Consider the following 19,542-nt stretch of genomic DNA (forward strand, 5'->3'; position numbering starts at 1 on the left):
CCAATCTGACCCCAAGGCACCCTGACAGCACCCAGCCCCAGTGGCAAACAGGCAGGAAAAGGAAATCCCCAAAACAGGAGAGGATTTGAGGTCGTCCCGTCCTCAGCCTCTGGTCCCACGGCGGAAGGGATGCCCAGCTCTCTCCTAAGGGGACACGACAGGGGACAACGATCTGCTGCTTCTCTGCAGAGCTGCAGGTGTGGAGTACCCCCGGGGTAGAGACGCACCCATAAATCCTCCCATCTCCAAAAAGCTGTATGTGGATCAGCCATCCCACTGCTCCTCTGACCCTTCTCAGTGCCCACAGCAGCTGTCTTAACAGCAGGACCTTGTCCAGCACCAGCCTTTCCCATCAATCCCCCCACCACCCCCATCCATCCCCCCATCACCCCCATCCACCCCTCCCATCACCCCCATCCATCACCCCATCAATCTCCCCACCACCCTGCAGATCCCACGGCCAGTGGCAGCCCAGGGAGCTGGAGAGACACGGCTCTGGGCAGGAGACATGAGCGGGACGGAGGCAGGATCGACCTCTGCAAACATTGCAACCCGGCCGCTCTGCAGGCAGGACGCTGCCAGCTCCACGGGCGGCACAGGCAGGGCGGCACAGGCAGGACGCCCCGGCGTGTCACGGCACGAAGCAAAGCAAACCGAGGCAGCGGGGAAGGGTTCAGGGTGCTCCCTGTCCCACCTTCACGCACTGCGATGGGCTGGGGCGAAGGGGGAGAGCTGGAGGGCCCCCACCAGCACGTCTTCACCCTCCACGCTGGGAAAACAACCCTGTTAACACATCCCAAGGGGTGGAGAAATCCTCAGTAATTTGGGATGAAGTAGGGAAAAGAGTCTCCATGTTTTTTTCACCATCAGTGTCATCACCATCAACGAGTGGGATCCATCCCCCTCTTCCATCCAGTGAGCACAAACACTGAGGCCAGATTCAGCAATGCCCCCTCCAGCCCCAAACACACCCAGAGCCCTTTCAGGAAACAGGAGACTGGCTTAAAAAAATATATAAAAGCGTGACGTGAAAACAAGCAGAAACCCCAACACTGCGTATCCAGCATCTTGGTTTATTTGCCGTCAGGTCTCCAAACCTTTGGGACTCCCTGGAAGCGACGTCACCTTATTGTCATTCAATTCAAAATAAAATGACGCGGCCCCATCTCTTTGGCAGTGCTGAAAACCCCCTGAGATTTTAAGCTACGAGCAGATGAAGTCCCTGTGTCCATGCCTGCGCAGGACGGGCTCACTCACAAATACCGTGGAAAATGGACAGACCTGCTCGTGTTGGCTCTCGGCATGGCACCATGACACGGCACCGTGACACGGCACTGTGACATGGCACCCCGGCATGGTAGAACCAGCCACAGCCCCATGCCAAAGCCACCGACCCCAAGCAGGGCACCCAGCTCTGGGGTCCAAGCCCTGGAAGAACCATCCGTGAAGCACCAGCCCACCCGTGTCCAACCCCAGCATGGTGAACATCCCCAAATCTCTCAAATCAAAGGACATTTTCAGACAGTTCAGCCCAATCCTGGTAAGCACCGATGGATGGGCACTTGCTGCCGGTGAACCCAAGCCCCAGAGACTCACTCGTGGTGCGCAGGAGCCAGCGGGGTCTCGCAGTGGGGAGCCAGCTTTGGGAAAGGAATGAGGAACACGCAGGCAAGCTGTCCTCGTGAGCCTGCCTGCACGGACATGTCCGTCTGTCCTGCTCACCCTCTCCTCTTCCCCGCCTCCCCTGGTAACTTGTCAGCCCTGCTCATCCAGCTGTGGCAGAGGGGCACAGGACCCCAAAATATGTTGATCCCGTCTCTCGCAGAGACAGAGCAGAGGACAGACGCTTTCCCCACGCGCAGGAGGGGCTGCCAGGTGAGCACAGCCCTGGTTAGACCCCAGAGAACCCAACCCAGCAGAGAGCCAAGCTGGGCCAGCAGTCCAGCCATGCCTCCCCTCTCCCTTCACCCCAAAGAGGCTCCTACACCAAACCCCAAAACTCCACAGTGTTGGTAGCTACAGCTGAGCTGGGATGTGACCGCAGCCCTCCGAGGTGAGGCGGGGAGGGGGCTCTGCGCACGTGGCGGGGGCAAAGCTCAACACGGACCCCTATTTTTGTCCAAATGTCTCTTTTTCTTTTTTGGTTTAACCAGAAAACATCCTAAAACCACCTGAGCCCCAAACCAAGCCACGGTGAGGCACCTCCCTGCCTGATTGCAGGGAAACAATGGCTGAAGTAGCCACAAACCCCAGTCCTGGTTTGAGATAAATGCACAAGGGCCCCCTGACCGTTAACAGAACGGGGGTGTTTGCAGTCTCCACGGCTTATCCCTTTTCTTGGGGTCTTCTTTTAAAAGATATTGTGTCCCCAGGCTTGCAGCCCAGGTGGCCGGGGTAGACCCGCCGGGGCTGACGGCTGCCCCGTCCCAGCTGCATCCCGGCTGTGCTGGGACTCCACCATCCCACAGCTCCCGACCTGCCGGTCCCTGTCCGGCATCCCCGTCCTGTCCCCATCCCCGGACAGGAACCCCGAGTCAAACAAAGATGATCTGGGCAGCCGCAAGCGAGGTGGGGTTCAGTCCCCCTCATTCCGTCCCAGCCCGCTCCGCTCAGAAGGGGACCTGCCCACCATTTGCATCCCAGCAGCCCATCCAGGGCAGCTGGGTGGCCCATTTGCCGGTGGCCACCACTCGCAGCTTCGCCCGGTCGAATTGCCAGTACTGGTCATCCCGGAAGAAGTAGACGAAGCCGTCGCGGTGGGTGAGGGCACCGGCCGTGCCGGGGGGCAAGCCCTCCCAGTCCCGCAGGCTGCGGGGGTAGTAGGGCTCCAGGGCGAGGGGCTCCTCGCTCACCACGAAGTACTTGGGGCCTTTGAAGAGGACCAGGCGCCGGAGCTGTTGGAAGTAGAGCGCGGTGTCGGGGTGCCGCGGGAGGCCGCGGGCGCTGCACTTCTGGGGGAAACCTGCCTCCAAGGTGGAGCCCGCGTAGCGCCAGCATCGGCCACCTGCGGAGAGCCGGGGAGAGGGGTTAGAGCCCACCCCGACGGGGTCCATCGCAGGACCAGCTCCAGGGGACGTGGAAGGACTCAGCCCTGGGCCCAGCCTTCCAGCCTGAGACCTGCACCCAGGGGACATCCATCCTGCTGGTGACCCAACCAGCACCACTGCGGGGCTGCCCCATGGGCCGGGCTGGAGGGGAAACTGAGGCACAGTAGCTCAGGGGCTTGAAGGCATGGAAAGAGACTGCCAGGGACAGGGCAAGGCCACCATGCCGTCTGCTAGCCCATGCTGCTTCCTTGCAAACCTCCCCCCTGTTGCTGCACAGCGAGCAGGACAGATGGACCCAGACCCCTGCGGGGCCAGGACGGCCGAGTCCAGGACTGGAGCAGGAGGTGTTGCAATCGGGGCCGAGCGCTCGGCCGTCCGCAGAGAGCCCTGACCCCATAGAGCCCTGTCCCTGCACAGCCCCATCCCCGCACAGCCCCGTCCCCACACAGCCCTGACCCCGCACAGCCCCATCCCCGCACAGCCCCATCCCCGCACAGCCCCATCCCCACAAAGCAGGCAGACAAAAGCCCCTTTCTGCTCGCAAGCCGCAGCCTGACCCAGCCCCGAGGGCTGCGGAGGAAGAGGGGCTTTTGGCTCTCACCCAGCCAGAGCAACAAAGCCCCTTTCTGAAGGGCCAGCGACTGGTTTCCATTAAAAGTTGGGGCTGACCTTGGCAGCTGGGCCGCCTGGTTTGACCTTCCTCTCCCCGTCCTGCTTGCGGACGGCGTTTCAGCTCCCCAAGGCAGCTCAGCCCCCGGCACGGCGCAGAGAACCGTGTGTACCATGAAAACGCTGCGCTGGTCTCAGCTCCCCTGCGGCCACGCGTTTTCGGGGAGCGTTTTCTCCCAGGGACCCCAAAGGGTTTGATGTGTCTGGTTTTATTTTCAAACGCAGGTGAGCGCTGCTCTCCTGAATGCGTTAAAGGGGAAACTGAGGCACGAAGGGGTGATGGGGGCTGTCGGGGCGATACACCCAAGGCCATACAGTTAATCCATGGCAGGCACCAAGCCCAGGGCTCCTGTGGGCTTCAGCACATCTGGGACCCAGCGATGCCCCAGCTCTGCACTGGGATGGGACCAGCGGGAGGGGACAGGGGACATGGGCAGGAGAAGGTGCTCCAGCCCCACCCGGACAGCCAGACCTGTGGGCAGGAGGGGCGGCAGCCCCGAGGGGAGCTCTCACCTACCTTTGAAGAAGTAAAACTTGCCGCTGAGCCGGGACCAGGCGCAGGCGTCGATGCCAGCGGGGAGCCCAGGCCAGCGCGGCTGCAGGGGCTGCGGGTCGCTGGCGTTGCCGCTCACGGGCACCACCCAGTAGTGGCTGCCCTTGAAGATGTAGAGGTTGTGATCCGCGTCTACGGGGCAGAGGGAGGAGGGAAGGGGTCCTGGGTGAGAGGTGAGAAACCTCATCCTACCTCCCAGCCACCCCTCCCCGGTTCCCCTCTCCTCCCCGCGCAGCTCCGCAGCGCTTCGGGGACGCTCGGGTTTTGGACGCTCCCTTCTGCCTTTCCAGCTGCCCCCACAGCTTCATCCATGGCCTGTGCTCCAGCCTGGAGAGGGTAAAAGCTGACCACAGCTCCCTCTCAAGGCTGGTCCTTCACGGTTGAGCCCCAGCAGCGAATAAGCCTCGCCACAGCCCGAGTTTCAGGACGTTCCCCACTCTCCCAACACACCAAGCCATCGCTGTGCCCTCAAGACGCCCCACTCTGTGGCAGCGACGTGCATCAGCGATGCTACCAGCCCCGGGAGCACACATGGGGCTGTGGACCAGCCAAACCCACCTTCCCCACCACTGGAGCTCATCAGAGCAGAAAGAGGCTGCTGGGGTGAGGGGTGGGGGTGTGTTTTGGGAGCGGGCTGTGCCGGCCAACACTCACCAGCGGTTATGGCGTCGAAGAAGGAGTGGCAGTAATAGGCACTGAGGCTCCTCTGCTGCTGGTCCCCACCGTAAAGGTCCACGCTCCAGTCCTGGAAGTGAGTGAAGACCTTTCCAGGGAGCTGGATGGCCAAGCCCTTGGAGGGCTTCCCTGGGATGGAGCAAGGGGTGGTGAGTCGCAGAGAAGGGGCAGGGAAATGGCGTTCCACAAAACTCGGCATGACCACAGGGCTGGGGAACCATCCCAGGGCTCAAACACTCCTTGTCCCACCATCTGGTTCCTGTCCCCCTCTATACAGCGGTGGCAAAGACCCCTTGGTACCCCCAAAAAACATGCACCAGCGTTTCCCTGGTTGCAAACAAGCAGGTAGCAAGTCCAACCCTCCCTGCCCCGGAGGACCTGGTACCCACCCCACATGCCCTACTGCATCTTCCTCCCCAGCCACAAAGGTACGGGGCCCATCCCCACCGTGTCCCTTGCATGTAGTCCTCTCCACTTGCAGGGACCTGCTCCCATCCCTGCTCCTCGCTCCCCACCCCAGGGAACAGCCCCGCAGGAACCGAGGGATGCTCGGGGAAGCCAGGCTCACCGTACAAGTTCTGGACGGCCAAGATGTCATCCCAGTTGAGGACAAAATCCTTGCTGAGCTTCTTGTAGTAGGGAGACATCAGGGCACTCTTGACGGGGGAGTGCTCCAGCCCCAGCGTGTGGCCGACCTCGTGTGCCACCACGACGAAGAGGTTGCGCCCCTTGCCACTGTGCAGGGACCAGCGCTCGGCGCTGTCGAAGTGGGCTTCTCCACGCCGGGGGAAGAAGGCGTGAGCCAGGGCACCTCCTGGGGACACGAGAGCCATCAGGGACGGTGGGGTAGGAGAGGACCTCAGCTGCAAGCCAAGGGGTGTGGGAGGGCATGTGCAGCTCTGGTTTGTTTAAATATGCATCAATTTTAGCTATTTAGGAGGTCTCCTCAGAAAGAGCAGCGGCTTCCCACAGCGGGTGCAACCCAAACCAATTCTGCCTTCTGCTCCTGAGCACGAGGAGGGTTTGCCTGCTCTGTGGTTTTAGGTCAAGAGGACATAGCCTCAAGCTTCACCAGGGGAGGTTCAGGTTGGACATTAGGATGCATTTCTTCTCAGCAAGGGTCATTAGCCATTGGAAGGGGCTGCCCAGGGAGGTGGTGGAGTCACTATCTCTGGAGGGGTTTAAGAAAAGACTGGACATGGCACTTAGTGCCATGGTCTAGTTGACATGGTGGTGTCAGGGCAATGGTTGGACTCGATGATCCCAGAGGGCTCTTCCAACCTGGTTGATTCTGTGATTCTGTGGTTTATGAGTTTGGTTTCTTGCCCCAGGCTCGAGCTGGAGGCTGAAGCCACCACAGTGACCCATGCCGGGCAAAGGGTCAAGGAGAGAGAAAACCTGGGCTTGTCTGATAGTGCCACGCAGAAAGGCTGAGCTGGAAGGAACGAGCTCAGGTTTGGAGGATGCGGTCAGGGTGGGGAGGGCTCCTCGATGGCCATCAGCATGATCCTAGAATGAGCACCTCGACCACCTCGCTGGCAGACCCCAGTTGCAAAGTTGGGAGTGAGGATCCCAAATGAAAAAGCAAACTGGTGCAAACTGGGAAGTGTCCTTGGTTAGAGGGACTGTCGGGGCAGAACCTCGCCTCCATCACCCCCAGCCCATCACCGCCCCAGCCCTCCTCCCTGCCGGGGAAGAGCCCACATCGTAAAAGAGAAGCTTACACGGGGTAAGCGACCAGCACCTGGTCCATCAAAGGCGTTGTTGAGTCCATCGTTGTGGTCCCCATGGAAGAAGGTCAGGCGGATGTCAGCTGGGCCGTCCCGCACCTCCCAAAACACCAGTGAGGACACGTTGCTCCAGAGCTCAAAGGCAGCTTTCACGGCCAGGCGCACCTCGTGCTGCGGCAGGTAGGACGGCCAGTTCACCACCCGGTAGGTCAAGTGCCTCTTGTACCACCTCCCGCCTGCAAGAGGGGCAAGCTCAGCATGACGATGGGGACTTGGCCTTGTTCTTCCACCCAAGGGCTGCTTGCATGGAGGAAAGCTTCCCAGTGCCAGGAAAAGCCATGGCTTTCCCAAGCCAAAGCTGAAAGTCAACCCAGGTGTCCCACCAGCAGCCTCAGCACCCTGCACCAGCAGCAGGACCCATGAAATCCCCCTGAAGGTGCCACCACCAGATCCCGCTCCCAAGGCTGGAGCTGCAACCAAATCCTAAGAGAGGGGGCCAAAACTTGTTTGAGGAGAGAACAAGCTGGGGCACCCAGTTTGAATGTCCCCTTGTCTCGTCATGCTTTCCAGGGCCAAATCCCACCTGCAGGTCTCCTGCCTGAAGCCAGCTTCATGCCCAGAAGAAGATGCAGCCTAAGGACTGGCTCTCAGGGAGGGGAAGCAAGGCCACCTGCAAAACAAGTGGCCCAAAGGCAAAGGGAGTGGGAAGGGCCCTCAGCAGCCCCTTTGGGGCACCAGGGGACTGTGGGGCTGGGATGTGGGATTGCAGGCTGGTCGAGGCAGATTTGCCAAGAGCTGGGCACCAGCCAGAGGGAAAAAAGAGCCGATCTTCAAGGGGAGAACAGTCGGGTTTGAAACACACCTGGTGATGCGTTTCATGGTGACAATGATGAAGAGGACAAGCCCGTGAGATCCCCCTAAGCTCCCCACCACGCAGGGATGCAAAGATATGTGTTCCCGCAGCCGCCATGCAGGATCACCACCCTCTCCTCCTCCTCCAGCACCCCTTGTCAGCTGTGGGGACCCCGGGACCCCTCGATTACACCTGGCTGGGGGCATCTGGGACTGGGAGAGAAGCCGTGGGGCCATGCTGGGAAGATGCAAGTGCCAGAGCCGGTGCCGAGGCGTGGGAGCAGAACAGACCTCCAGCGCCTGCGCCGGCTCCAGATGTGTGGGGAACGGGGGGAACGGAGCCAGGGGCACGCCGGGGCTCACTGCCGTGGGTCCGAGCCAAGACCCTCGGCAAAGCTGGCAGACATCCCACCCCAGCTCACCCACCCCTGCCGCAGGGACAAGCCCCACCAGCTCCGCTGCCTTCCCCCACAGTTTCTGAGCAGCCCAGGGGAGGCTCCGGGCCAGCTGGTCACCATCCCAGGGGCAGAACTGTCCCCCCCTGCTCATCAGTGCAACAACAGCCTCCAACTCAAACAGGACACGGCTGCGCATGCCAGCGCCCAGCACAAACCCTGCACAGCAGAGGGTAAATCCCTGCCTGGGTGGCTGCAGCCTAAGATAAAGCCCTGGCATCCCACCCTTCCCTCCACGGGAGCAGAGCATCTCCCAGCGCAGAGGGATGGATGGGACCAGTGGGCAGGAGGTTCCGGCCACAGCATCTCCCAGCAGAGGACGGATGGGACCAGCAGGCAGGGCTGGACGAGGCGAAGGTGGCCGGCTCTCAGGAAGAGGAGGGCTGAGGCAGCCGTTCAGCCCAGGACAATCTCCGGCAGGGAGCTCCCCGAGGGGAAATCCAGGCTGCCCGCTGCCCAGCACGCCGTCTGGCCGAGGACCTGCTGCTCAGCAGAGCTCCCGGCCAGCTCCGGTGCCTGGTAAAGCCCAGCAAGGCAGCTAGAAGAAAGTCCTCTTCCCAGTGCCCTCCACTGCAGACCCCGATTTTCAGACCCAGTCCCTTTCTGGAGGCGAACAGGACCTGTCCCCAAACCTTCCCAGGGAGTGGAAAGCCTTGGGCTTCAACTGCAGAGGCACAGAGAGGGGTGGACGCGCTGGACCCCGTCCCACGGCAGGGAGCCCATGTCCACCGCTGGGCTGGGGCCGAGCCCTGGGGCAGCGGGAGGGACGGACACCTCCCCAGCCCCGCGCTGGCCACTGCTCGGGGCTAACCCAGTGGGAGCCAAAGCCCACCCGGGATGACGGCCACAGTGGCTGCCTGGCGAAGGTCCTGCTGGGAGGGGGGGGATAACAAAGCACTTTGCTGGCTCAGCTGCAGCGGCTTCCTGCTTCCCGTAGGATAAACAGCCAACTTAGCACAAAGCCTCTGGCCTCCCCGCCAGCCGGGCGGGCACCCCCTCCCTCCCCACCACCCTGCGGGCACCCACGTGGTGGTGTCCCCATCCCCACTGCTGCTGCCTGCACCCCGGCTCACTGCCACGGGGGATCTGCCGGGACCAGACCACCGGAGCCCGTCCCCACCTGGGCTCAGAGCCATCGGGCATCTCCTGCCACCCCCCCACAGACCACGGTCCCCAGAAAGGAGCCCCACGAGCCGCAAGGCACAGGCTGCTTCTGGTCGCCCATCTCCTGCTGCAGGCCCTTCCCGGCTCTGCCTCGCTGCCCTCCTGCCCAGGGCACAGCAGACCCTCTGCCCCGAATGGTGCCCACAAGGGCCACGCTGCACGTCAGGGCTTTGGGAGGAAAGCCCGAGGCAGGAGGGGGGCGATGGGGCTGTCTCCTGGGGCCTCAGTCACCAGCCCTGCCAGATGCAGAGACAGCCTGACACGGCGCAGAGCCCTTTCTTAATCTCGCCTTCGTTTTTCCCATGTCCTAAGCGCAGCTGGCCCCAGCCCTCTTGCTCTCTAGGAATCCAGTTACTCATCCACAAGCCCAGAAGGCAGCTCAGGAGAGACAGGAGGCCCAATCCTGGACACACAGGAGCAAGAGAGGTTGCTCAGAGCACAGTTAAACCCCTTAATGTGGGTGAAACAACTCCCTGTGACCAGGCAGCCCAGCACCGGCAGGGTTTGTGATCACTGCTGGGTGACCAACACACATTAGAAGTCTTAAAGCTCAGCAGAACCTGGAGATAACTTCACTGCGTGCCAATCCCTGCCCTCTGGATCATGCCACCATGGCTGTGGTGACCTGAGAGCTCCTGCGGGGATGTCCTGGCTCCCTCAACAGCAGTAAAACCACCCCAGAGAGCCAAATTTCCCTGCAAGTGGGAGCTTCATCTCTCTAATCACCGCTGACATCAAACCATACAGAACAACTAAAAATAAAGAGGTTTAAAAATAAAGCGCAAAGCCCTGGCGGGTGCTGGGATGGCTGCACCTCCCGGCCACGGCAGCATCTCCAGGAGCCAGGATGGAAGAGTTGGGACTCCCAGCACCCCAGAAACCCCAAACCCCCCCTGCACCGACACTCACCGTGCTGCGCCGTGCGCCTGCGGCGGCGGGCGGGCCATGCCCCGTCTCTCTCCCCGTCGCCCGTGCCGCAGCGCGGCAAGGCCATCTGATGGAGCGTGGGGGCATCCAGGACCCCGCTGAGCGGGAGGTGAGTCACCCGCTGGAAGGCCCTGGGAAAGGAAGGGAGATGTCAGCACCCACACCCAGACCCCCCGAGGGTTTCGGTTGGGTTTGTGCCAGGTGTTCGACCTGAGCCAGGGCTCTGTGCCCCGCCAACGGGAATGCATCTAGGTGATCAAATAAGATGAATCTGCCTCTGCAACCACATCTGACCAGTGAGCCATCTCCTAGCAGGGCAGAAGTAGACAGGGGAGCCTAGAAAAAAATGCTTTTTGCTGTTTTTAACCCCAGTGGTTTGACTTTGCACTTGACTTTGCGCAGGGTCAGGCCAGGGATGCTCCCAGAGCCGATGTGATCCCGTTAGGAGAGGTCCGAGCAGGGGCTGTCAGCTCGTCCCCCTGACATCTCCCAGCCGTCCCCAACCTCAGCCTCACCACAGATATTATTGTAAGGGGAGCGCCGGGCCATAAAAGGCAAATAAAGCAGCGCAGCGAGGCGCCAGGCTGCCAGCAGCCAGCACCCAGCTGCGGGAGCTGCGCACGGACCGGCGTCTCCAAAAAGGACCAGTCGTGCTTTAGCATCGGACCGTGCGAGAGAGATCCCCCAGCTGCAAAAAGACCCCCCCTCGAGCACCAGCAGCTCCCATGCAGCCCGAGATGCCACATTTCTGCTGCAGTTTTAAATAAAAGGCTCGTACCTCAGCGCTTCGGTGAACTCGGCGGGGCTGTGCGTGCTGGGCCCCAGCTCGGCGAAGTAGCCGTATTTCTCCAGGAACAGCTGCAAGAAGAGACATGGGAGAGGCAGAGCTCAGAGCAGGGGCAGGCAGTCGCATGTGCTGGAGATGGGATGGGGAAATGGTGCTGCAAACCCCAGGCTGGGCGGAAACACCCAGGTATTTTTTTCCTGAGACGCCTGCACCCCGAGCAGCCGCCCCTCCCGCAGGGCCAAGCCCATCTGGGCCGTGTTTGCATTGGGAAAACCTCGACTAAGCCCATCGTTTTTGATGGCTCTTGGGTTTTTGGCCATGACACAATGGAGGCGTAGGAGGAAACGTTGCTATCAGCACATCAAAAAACCCTGCTGCCAGGTCACCCGCAGCCAGAGGCTACCAAACCCACAGCTCTAATCACCTCGGGTGGGTCAAGGCGATGATTAAAATAAAGGCTAAAGTGCTGTGGACACGAGATGGGGTCAGGCTGCAGCCTCCCCCCAGCCCCACGCAGGCTGTGCAGACACTCCGGGAGCAAGCTCTGCCAAACCATTCTCCTCCTTATCGGCCATTTACACGGACAGAGATTGTTGCTCTGAACTTGCTCCAACACATAAACCGCACGTTAAAGAAAATAAACGGCTTCCCCCTGCCCAGCCTGCACCCTCAGCTTTCGAAGCAGTTAATAGCCACGGTCACAGGAACACTCCCCACCCGGGGATGTCTGCGCAGACAAACAAGCCGCCCAGCATCCTGTTAGTGCAGGAGAACCGGAGACAAAGTAACGAGGAATTAAAAGTGAAAGCGGCTGCTTCGTTTCCCACATCCCAAGGGAGAGGTGGGCCGAGCACCAGGGCCACCACGGGCTGCCCCGGGACAGCACGGCCGCTGCCCAGCCCTGGGCTTTTAAAGCCGCTTCCCTCCCTGCTCAGCTGGGTTACGGATGGGTGAGACGGGCATAGAGAAGAAGGGGGCTGGTGTTGACCCGCACTCCATGCTCCGGCGGGCAATTCAGCATCGCTCCCAGGCAGCACCGAGCCGGCCCTGCTTCACCGGTTGCCTGGTGGGGAGTGGGAACAGTTTCTGCATCTGGCAGCCCCGAGGTGTGCCAGGGCCTCTCCCTCTCCTCCTCCTGCCCAAAGCCTCCACTTGCCGTTAACAGTCATCCTCACGCCATCCCCAAACACGTCACCCTGCGCCTCCGCCACCTCCCCGTGGGCAGGGCGGGCACCTTCCACGTGCTCGCCCTTGGCAAGCCCTCCCTATCCCCTTCCCAGACCTCATCTCCTCCAGCTGCGGAGTTGATCTCCTCCTTTACACCCCTTCTACCCGCAGGATCCCCCTCCAGCCGCAGCACAGCAAGGAGCAGCACGGCTTCCTGCTGGGACACGCTCTTCACACAGCCCCAGACAAAAAATTTGGCCATGTTCCCCATCGAACACATTTACCAGCCTGCCTACCTGGGCCAGAGGAGCAGCATCTTGGAGCAGCGTCAGGCTGCAGCAGTGACAGCCCAAGTGTAGCCAGAGTCACCCCGACACCACATACCCCATCAGGATAAATCAGATGTGAGTAAGAGCCGTGCCGGTAGGCAAGAGCATCAGCTTGGGCGAAGCCACAACCCCTCTGCCCAGGGACGGCCCAAACCAGGCCACCTGGCCATGCCGTCTCCCCAGCCATCTCCCCCCTTTACATGGGTATCAGGACGCAAAACACAGCAGCGCCTGGGGATGCTCACACAGGGAAGGAGGATACGGGGATGGGGCGGCAGGGAGGTTCGTAGCCCTGAGAGTGTAGTCTGGAGAGGAGAGGGGATCTGGCCATCTTTCTCAGTTGTTGTGTTTTTAGAATATTCTCCTCCAGAATTAGCAAATCACCAGCTACATACATGGGCGCGGGGTGATGATCCCCGGCACTTACATCACCGCAGATAAACGCGAGCTACAAAGCACCCAGATGGAAAGTCCCAGGTCTCAAATCATGGCACAGTCTAAACCTTTTCTACCACAATGTTGCTTTCCCTTAGCATCTAAAACAGGACAACTGCAAGCTGTTTCCTCTCCTGTAACCTAACGCAATCCCATTCTTACAGCATGAAAATGCTTTTTCCCCACCATGCTCTCACGAATGCTTGAAACCCCATCTGGACGCATCAGGGTGCATGGCAAAAAATCAAGAGCCATCACAGCAGCTGCTCTTGAACAGCTCCAGAATGTACACAGGCCACTGGCTTTATTTCTCCTGCCCAGATCTCCTTGAGCTTTCAAAGTCCAACCAAAGCAACACTTGCCCTGTAGTTTCTGACCTGTATCACGCTGAGGTTCTCGCACACAGGCACCAGCTCTGGGGCTGCAAAACCCCAGGAGAAATGTTATGAGGTTTTCTAGACGCGGTTATGCTGAGCTCCGGGCGATGCCAGTCCTGGGAACACAGAGCTACAGGAGAGGGATGTGCTGAGGTGTTTATCAGACAGCAAAGCACATCAAGTCCTCTGGACTGGGGACTTTTCAGGGTGAGAGGGGACCCCAAGAGCCCCATGCCACGGTGTCCTGTGCCCAAACCCATGCTCCAGACCCCCCCAGCACTGCCCGTGCCCTGCACAACCCCCCGCAGAGACCAGCCAGGCTCTGGCAGGGCTGGGTGGAAGCTGGCACCAGCCCATTGAACCTCTCCAGAGGCTGTGATGGGAAAACCCCCTCCCTCCTGCCCCAGGTGGGGAAATGCTCTTCTCCATACAATGGGAAAAGAAAAACAGCAGGAAACCAAGAGCTGAGCATTAATATGAAATATGCCCGGCTCCCCCTCCATATGAGGGGGGAGAAGAGGAAAGGTCCCGCTGCCCAGGAGCCAGCACAGGGGCAGAAAAGCCTTTGGGGCTGCAGCACAGACAGCGGGAGGGTGGTTTGGGGGAGACGGAGGGGTCCTTCCCATCCCAGGCTGCTCACAGCCCTGGAAACCATCTCTGCTGAGAGCTGAAGCCAAGGAAACACCTTGCTCTCGACCGCAGGCATCCCAGGTGGAGGGCGGCCAACAGCAAACACAGTCAGGCCTCCCTCCCTGGCAACTGGGACAACGAGAGTGCAGGGACAGCGGGCTCGGCCCCGCCTGCCCTCCCCTCACACACTCAGCTTCTGGCACCTTTCCACCAGTGAAGCATCAGAGGAGCCTCATGTCGGGCTCCCACTGACCACCTGGATACAAACCCCATCGCCCCGCTCCGTGCCCCGGCCGTGGAGGGAAGTGATCCCATCCCATCCCATCCCATCCCATCCCACGGAAGGGCAGGCAGCCGTCCCATGCCAGTTACAGAGGATGCCGGCCGCAAGCTGCACCTCCAAGACCTTTTGTTTTTAATCACGAGATGCCAGCAGCCCGGGCGGGTCCTCAGCCCCGGTGCCCAGCACCCCCGGGCTCCATCCCGCATCATTTCACTGCCGAGAAGCCACAGCTCTGGCTTTTCAGCCTCAGTTTCCCCCACAGCGCAGACACAAGGAGGCCTGACCCCCGCGCACGGAAGGGGCAGCGGCTCCTCCTGCCCGTCGCGTCGGTGTCAAAGCATTTAAAATGTTAATTTCTCTCTGTTCCTGCCTGCGGCTGCAGCCCCTGAGGCAGAGCCCCTGTGTCTCCTTTGTTTAAGTGTGTGCATAAGTAACTATATAAATATTAAATGCATGGACACACACAAGAAGGGAGATGAGCAAGTACAGAGCTTGGTTGTCCTCCCGCTGAAAAGACAGCGAAACATCAGCTAATTATGTTAATGATGGAGGCTGATTAAAACCCCAAGCCCCTCTGGTTGCTGTGATGCTCCCCCGCTGTGCCTAATCTGGTCCTGAAGGACTCTCCTCTCCCGCCCACCCCTCCTGAAAAATCTGCTTTAGCTGGAAATTATCTACTTGCCACTGCAGATGTGGAGCTGGGGAAATACTGTGCCCAGCGCCTTTTCAGCTCCTTTAGGTTTCACACTTTGACCAGGAACAATTTCTTCCCTGAAAGGGTGGTCAAGCACTGGAACAGGCTGCCCAGGGCAGTGGTGGAGTCCCCATCCCTGGAGGGATTTAAAAGCCATGTAGATGTGGTGCTGAGGGACATGGGTTAGTGGTGGGCTTGGCAGTGCTGGGTTAATGGTTGGACTCGTTGATCTTGAAGGTCCTTTCCAACCAAAATGGTTCTGTGATTCTCTGAATCCCTAAAACCCCTCCTGGTTTCAGTAACCCAGATTTTTGGGGTGCTGAAGCGGAGCCAGCCCCCTGCCTCCCATCTGCCCAGACAGGAGGGATGCTATGGGACAGGAACAATAAATGTCACATCACTTGAAAGGAAACAAAAGCCATGAAATGCCCTGGGCTCGGTGGTGTCTGCCTGTGGGGCTGGCAGGTCGCTCCACTTGCGAGTTAAATACAGGGATATCTCATCAGCAATTACTGCAATTCACCCCTGCGCTCGAAAGCAGCTCGCAGCTTTGCCCCGGCACCCCAGGCACCCCATGCCCTGGGCTGCAGCACCCAGCCACAGCTCCGGCAGCACCCAACCTACCCGAACGCAACCCAAAGCGCGCGGGGAAAATAGGGGAAAACACGGGGCTTGGCCAAACCTTCCCCTGCGAATACCAGAGCAGCTGACAAACCAGTCTGGTCACGCAGACTGGTTGTGCTTTCATGTCTAAGGAGAGAAAGGAAACAAGATGCTCGGTCTTGGCCCTCCATGGGGATGGGAAGCAGGGGAAGGCGGCGTGCCCGCTCCCAGCAGCCACCGGCCCCTCGCCTGGCCGGCGTTACTGGCCATAACAAGTGGGGATTGTTTGGGGGGAGAGCTGGGAAGAAAGCAGGGCTGTTCACGCTGCCGTGACTCATGGGCTGGTAATCACACCGGGGGCCTTGGAACTGCTTGCCAGGTCCCCGCTACCGGCAGCGACTCAGAGCCGTGATCTCATGGGCTTTACACGCTCGCCCCGGCCACGCAGAGCCCAGCGGTGCCTCGCAGGGGTGACGGCACCTGAGTAATTCCTCCTCCTCGCTGCCCCTCCTTGCGTTGCCCTGCTGAGGCTTAACAGCAGGAATTTTTGCCAGAAAGGTTTTCTTCCTCTTATTTCAACCAGAGGGAAAACGTGGGGGTGCCCCAGCAGCACGCAGGGGTCCCAGCAGACCCCCGAGCCCCACCACGTGCTGGGTGGTACCCAGCGACCCTCGCTCCGACCAGGCTGCGCTCAGCATCCAGCATCCCAACCGGCCGGCCGCTCCGTAAAGGAGCTCATCCAGACACTGGAGCATTTCTCAGCACAAGTACAGCTCAGAGCTGACCCTAAACCACAGAATCACAGAGTCGTTTTGGTTGGAAAGGACCTTCAAGATCATTGAGTCCAACCGTTAACGCAGCACTGCCAAGCCCACCACTAACCCATGTCCCTCAGCACCACATCTACACGGCTTTTAAATCCCTCCAGGGATGGGGACTCCACCACTGCCCTGGGCAGCCTGTTCCAGTGCTTGACCACCCTTTCGGGGAAGAACTTTTTCCTGATCTCCAATCTAAACCTCCCCTGGCGCAACTGTGGAGCCCTTGGGTTTCCAAGGGGGAAAAGTCAGAGGCCAAATGCCACTGCAAGGGAGGGACAGGAAGGGCAGGATGGAAAAAAAAAAGTTAAAAAAGAAGTCCTAAATGAGAACGCCTCAGTCCCTGCGCCTCGCTCTCCATTTCCATCTCCTGCTTTTCTCAAATTTCTAACCAATTTTTTCTTCCCATCACAACAGACCTGTAGCTTCTCATGCAAATCGCTACAGGGACTTTACTGCCCTCTGTCCTTGGCACCATGAGCACTCGGCCACGCTCTCCGCTCCCAGCACGGGCTGGGGTCTCCTGTGCCCCCGGGACCATGGAGACTCGGGCATTGCCACAGACCCAGCTGCTGCCCCGAGCACAGCCCAGCGGGAGCCAGGTCTGCCAAACCACACGCTATCCAGCATCAGACCTTCCCTATCTGGAGCCTACAGATAAGATGATTTAACACACAAATGTTTCAAATTAAATGTCCAAACTTTCCTCCTCCTTTTTTTTTGAGCTGCAATTGGTACAAATGCAGTGAAAACAAGGGCACGAGCCAGGGAAAGAACACAACTGGACATTTTCTCAGACTTTCACATCTAAGTTTACACAACCCATTGTTGCTAACTTTGGCTATTTTAAAAGCAATATAAAAAGCTTCAGAAGCAAAGCCTGGCAGGGGTCTGAAAGCCACAAGTAACCAGAACTGTTTGATGTTGTGTGAGAATTTCATCTTCCTCTTAAAAGCAAAAATTAACTGATTGGTTTATACAGACAAGCTTTCTTACCCCAGACTCCATCCATTTCCATTGGATATATCATCCCAGAGCCCCTGGCCAGCACAGCACATCACACTGGGGAAACTGAGGCAGGGAGACGGGAAAGTCACTTGCCCAGCGCCCCTCACCTGGGATCTGCCACCATCCCGGGACCTGCTCTGAGGCTTCAAGGAAAAAGTCCTCAGAAGTCACCAGTGAGGGATCAAAAGCCAGATCAGCCCTTTCAAAGCTCTCGCCCCCAGTGAGCTGGTTTGTTTTCAAAGTGATTTTTAAATGATTGATTTTCTGAGCATTAAGAACTTTTTGCAGATTTATTTTTCTCCAGGTGGCATGAGGGCCTGGGCTGAGGTTTGTGCGCTCTGGGACAAGCACACCTATAAATCACCTCATCGAAACAGCATCTCCCAGCACAAGAAGCCTGCACATTGAAAGCACTTATGTGCACTTTTCATCTTAGAGCATCTGAAAAATCCCAATTAATCCACCAGGACTTACTGGGGTTTTAAAATCAAGCATCTGTGCAAACATACACTGGATCAACGCCTAAACAAGAAAAAAAAAAATCCCCAGCGTTAACCTTTGTTCACCAGGCAGATCTCATACCTCGTCCTCCCAAAACAAACAGGACTGGATGGCAGCGTGGCGTGACAATGACACGGGGACAAACAGAAGAAATCCAAACAGGAGCAATGGGGACAGCCCTGGCTGGAGGCAGGGCAGGGGAAGGACTGGCTTTTGTCCCATCCCGATTTGCTGGAGATGGGAAGGTTTCCTAGCGCAGGACTCGTGTTGTAGTGTGAGCTCTGTGGTGGATTTGCAGACGTACATTGGCTGTAGGGACACACCTCCGGCACGCGTGGGCACACACCTCGGCGCTCCAAGCACAGCCCTATAGCACGGGCCCATCTCCAGCAGGCACGGCCGTGCACCCGCGCCCTGCACGCACACACACATCTCCTGCATGGACACACCGCCGGCGCACACGGGCACCTGGGATGGAGCCCAGCCCAGTCGCACCGAGAGACCGGGCACTGGGATGCACACACACATGTGTCAGGACACCCGCACGGGCAAGAGGGGTGTCAGGCTGTGTGTGCACCGGAGATGTGGGGAAACACCCCCACAAACCCGTCGGGATGCACACGCAGGCAGGGGACCCATCACACAGCCCCCACGTGCCCCAGTGATGCCAAAGAGCAGGGCCCAGCCCTGTGCCCCCAAACCCACGGTCATGCACATGCCTGCGGCACGCAGGGCTCACCTCACCATCCCAGGGCGCATGCCTGTGCCATGCACACACACAGGGCGTCCCTGGCACACAGCTGTAGCGTGGATGCATGCGTGTCGGGCACTCATGGGCGTGCACCTACGGTGTGAATGTACCTCGGGCACATATGCACACCTATGGCACAGGCACACCTATGGCATAGGCATGCCTATGGCACACACACACCCCTATGGCACAGGCATGCTTATAGCACACACACCCCGCTATGGCATGGGCACACCTATGGCACGGGCACACACCTATAGCACACGCACACCTATGACACACGCACACACCTAAGGCACGGGCACACTCCTATGGCACACGCACACCTATAGCACACACACCCCTACAGCACACGCACACCCCTATGGCACATACACACACCCCCCGCACGCTCCCCGCCGGGTCGGTCCCCCCGAGCGCAGGACGGCGCCGGCAGCCCCCGGCCCCCCCAGCCCGGCCCGGCTCCCCCCGCCCCGGGGCCGCTCCTACCTCCGCGTCCCGCCGCCGCCGGGGGCCCGGTGCGGGCAGCGCGGCCGCCAGCAGCCCCAACCCCAGCGCCAGCGCCAGCCCCAGCGCGGCCCGCACCACCATCGCCGCCCGCTCCGCTCCCGGCTCCGCTCCCGGCTCCGCACCGGCCGCCCCGGCCCCGGCCCCGGCTCTCCCCGCCCCGGGGGCGGCCCCGGCCCGCCCCAGCCCCGGCCGAGGGCTGGGCTCCGCCGGCGGCACCCGGGCTCCCCGTGCCTCCCTCCCTCTCCGGGGTCCCTCCAGCCCCCTTCCCTCCGCACCCCTCTCCTGCCCCCGCAGGGTTTGTGGATGAGGGGCGAGAGCGGAGCTCAGGGCAAGGGGGCAGCTGTGCCCTCGGGACAACTCACAAATTGAATAGAATTCAATAATTCATAGAGTTATTGTGGTTGGAAAGGACCTTTAAGATCACCGAGTCCAACTGTTACCCCAGCACTGCCAAGCCCACCACTAACCCCTGTCCCTCAGCACCACATCTACACGGCTTTTAAATCCCTCCACTGACGGTGACTCCACCACTGCCCTGGGCAGCCTGTTAACGGCCCTTGGGATCTTCTGTGAGCAC

General features: G+C 59.8%; 1 protein-coding gene across 1 annotated transcript; it reads right to left on the bottom strand.

The window, feature by feature from the left end:
- Nucleotides 1–1,075: 1,075 nt before the first annotated feature.
- MMP28 (matrix metallopeptidase 28) lies at nucleotides 1,076–19,046 on the bottom strand. Its single transcript, XM_068415958.1, has 8 exons — nucleotides 18,945–19,046; nucleotides 10,851–10,930; nucleotides 10,055–10,203; nucleotides 6,689–6,910; nucleotides 5,513–5,758; nucleotides 4,924–5,073; nucleotides 4,234–4,401; nucleotides 1,076–3,004 (listed from the first exon to the last, which is right to left on the bottom strand). The coding sequence occupies exons 1-8, from the start codon at nucleotides 19,044–19,046 to the stop codon at nucleotides 2,610–2,612; spliced, it is 1,512 nt and encodes a 503-aa protein (XP_068272059.1). The 3' UTR covers nucleotides 1,076–2,609.
- Nucleotides 19,047–19,542: the final 496 nt, after the last annotated feature.

The sequence above is a fragment of the Nyctibius grandis genome, chromosome 18 (assembly GCF_013368605.1).
Source record: "Nyctibius grandis isolate bNycGra1 chromosome 18, bNycGra1.pri, whole genome shotgun sequence".
NCBI lineage: Eukaryota > Metazoa > Chordata > Aves > Nyctibiiformes > Nyctibiidae > Nyctibius > Nyctibius grandis.

Bases quoted from the DNA above. Each gene is read 5' to 3' on its own strand.
- MMP28 (XM_068415958.1), bottom strand. From the start codon at position 19,046: ATGGTGGTGCGGGCCGCGCTGGGGCTGGCGCTGGCGCTGGGGTTGGGG. The intron at 10,931-18,944 runs GTAGGAGCGGCC...CTCTTCTTGCAG, and splicing joins GGCGGCGGCGGGACGCGGAG to CTGTTCCTGGAGAAATACGG. The intron at 5,074-5,512 runs GTGAGCCTGGCT...GCTCCATCCCAG, and splicing joins GGCCGTCCAGAACTTGTACG to GGAAGCCCTCCAAGGGCTTG.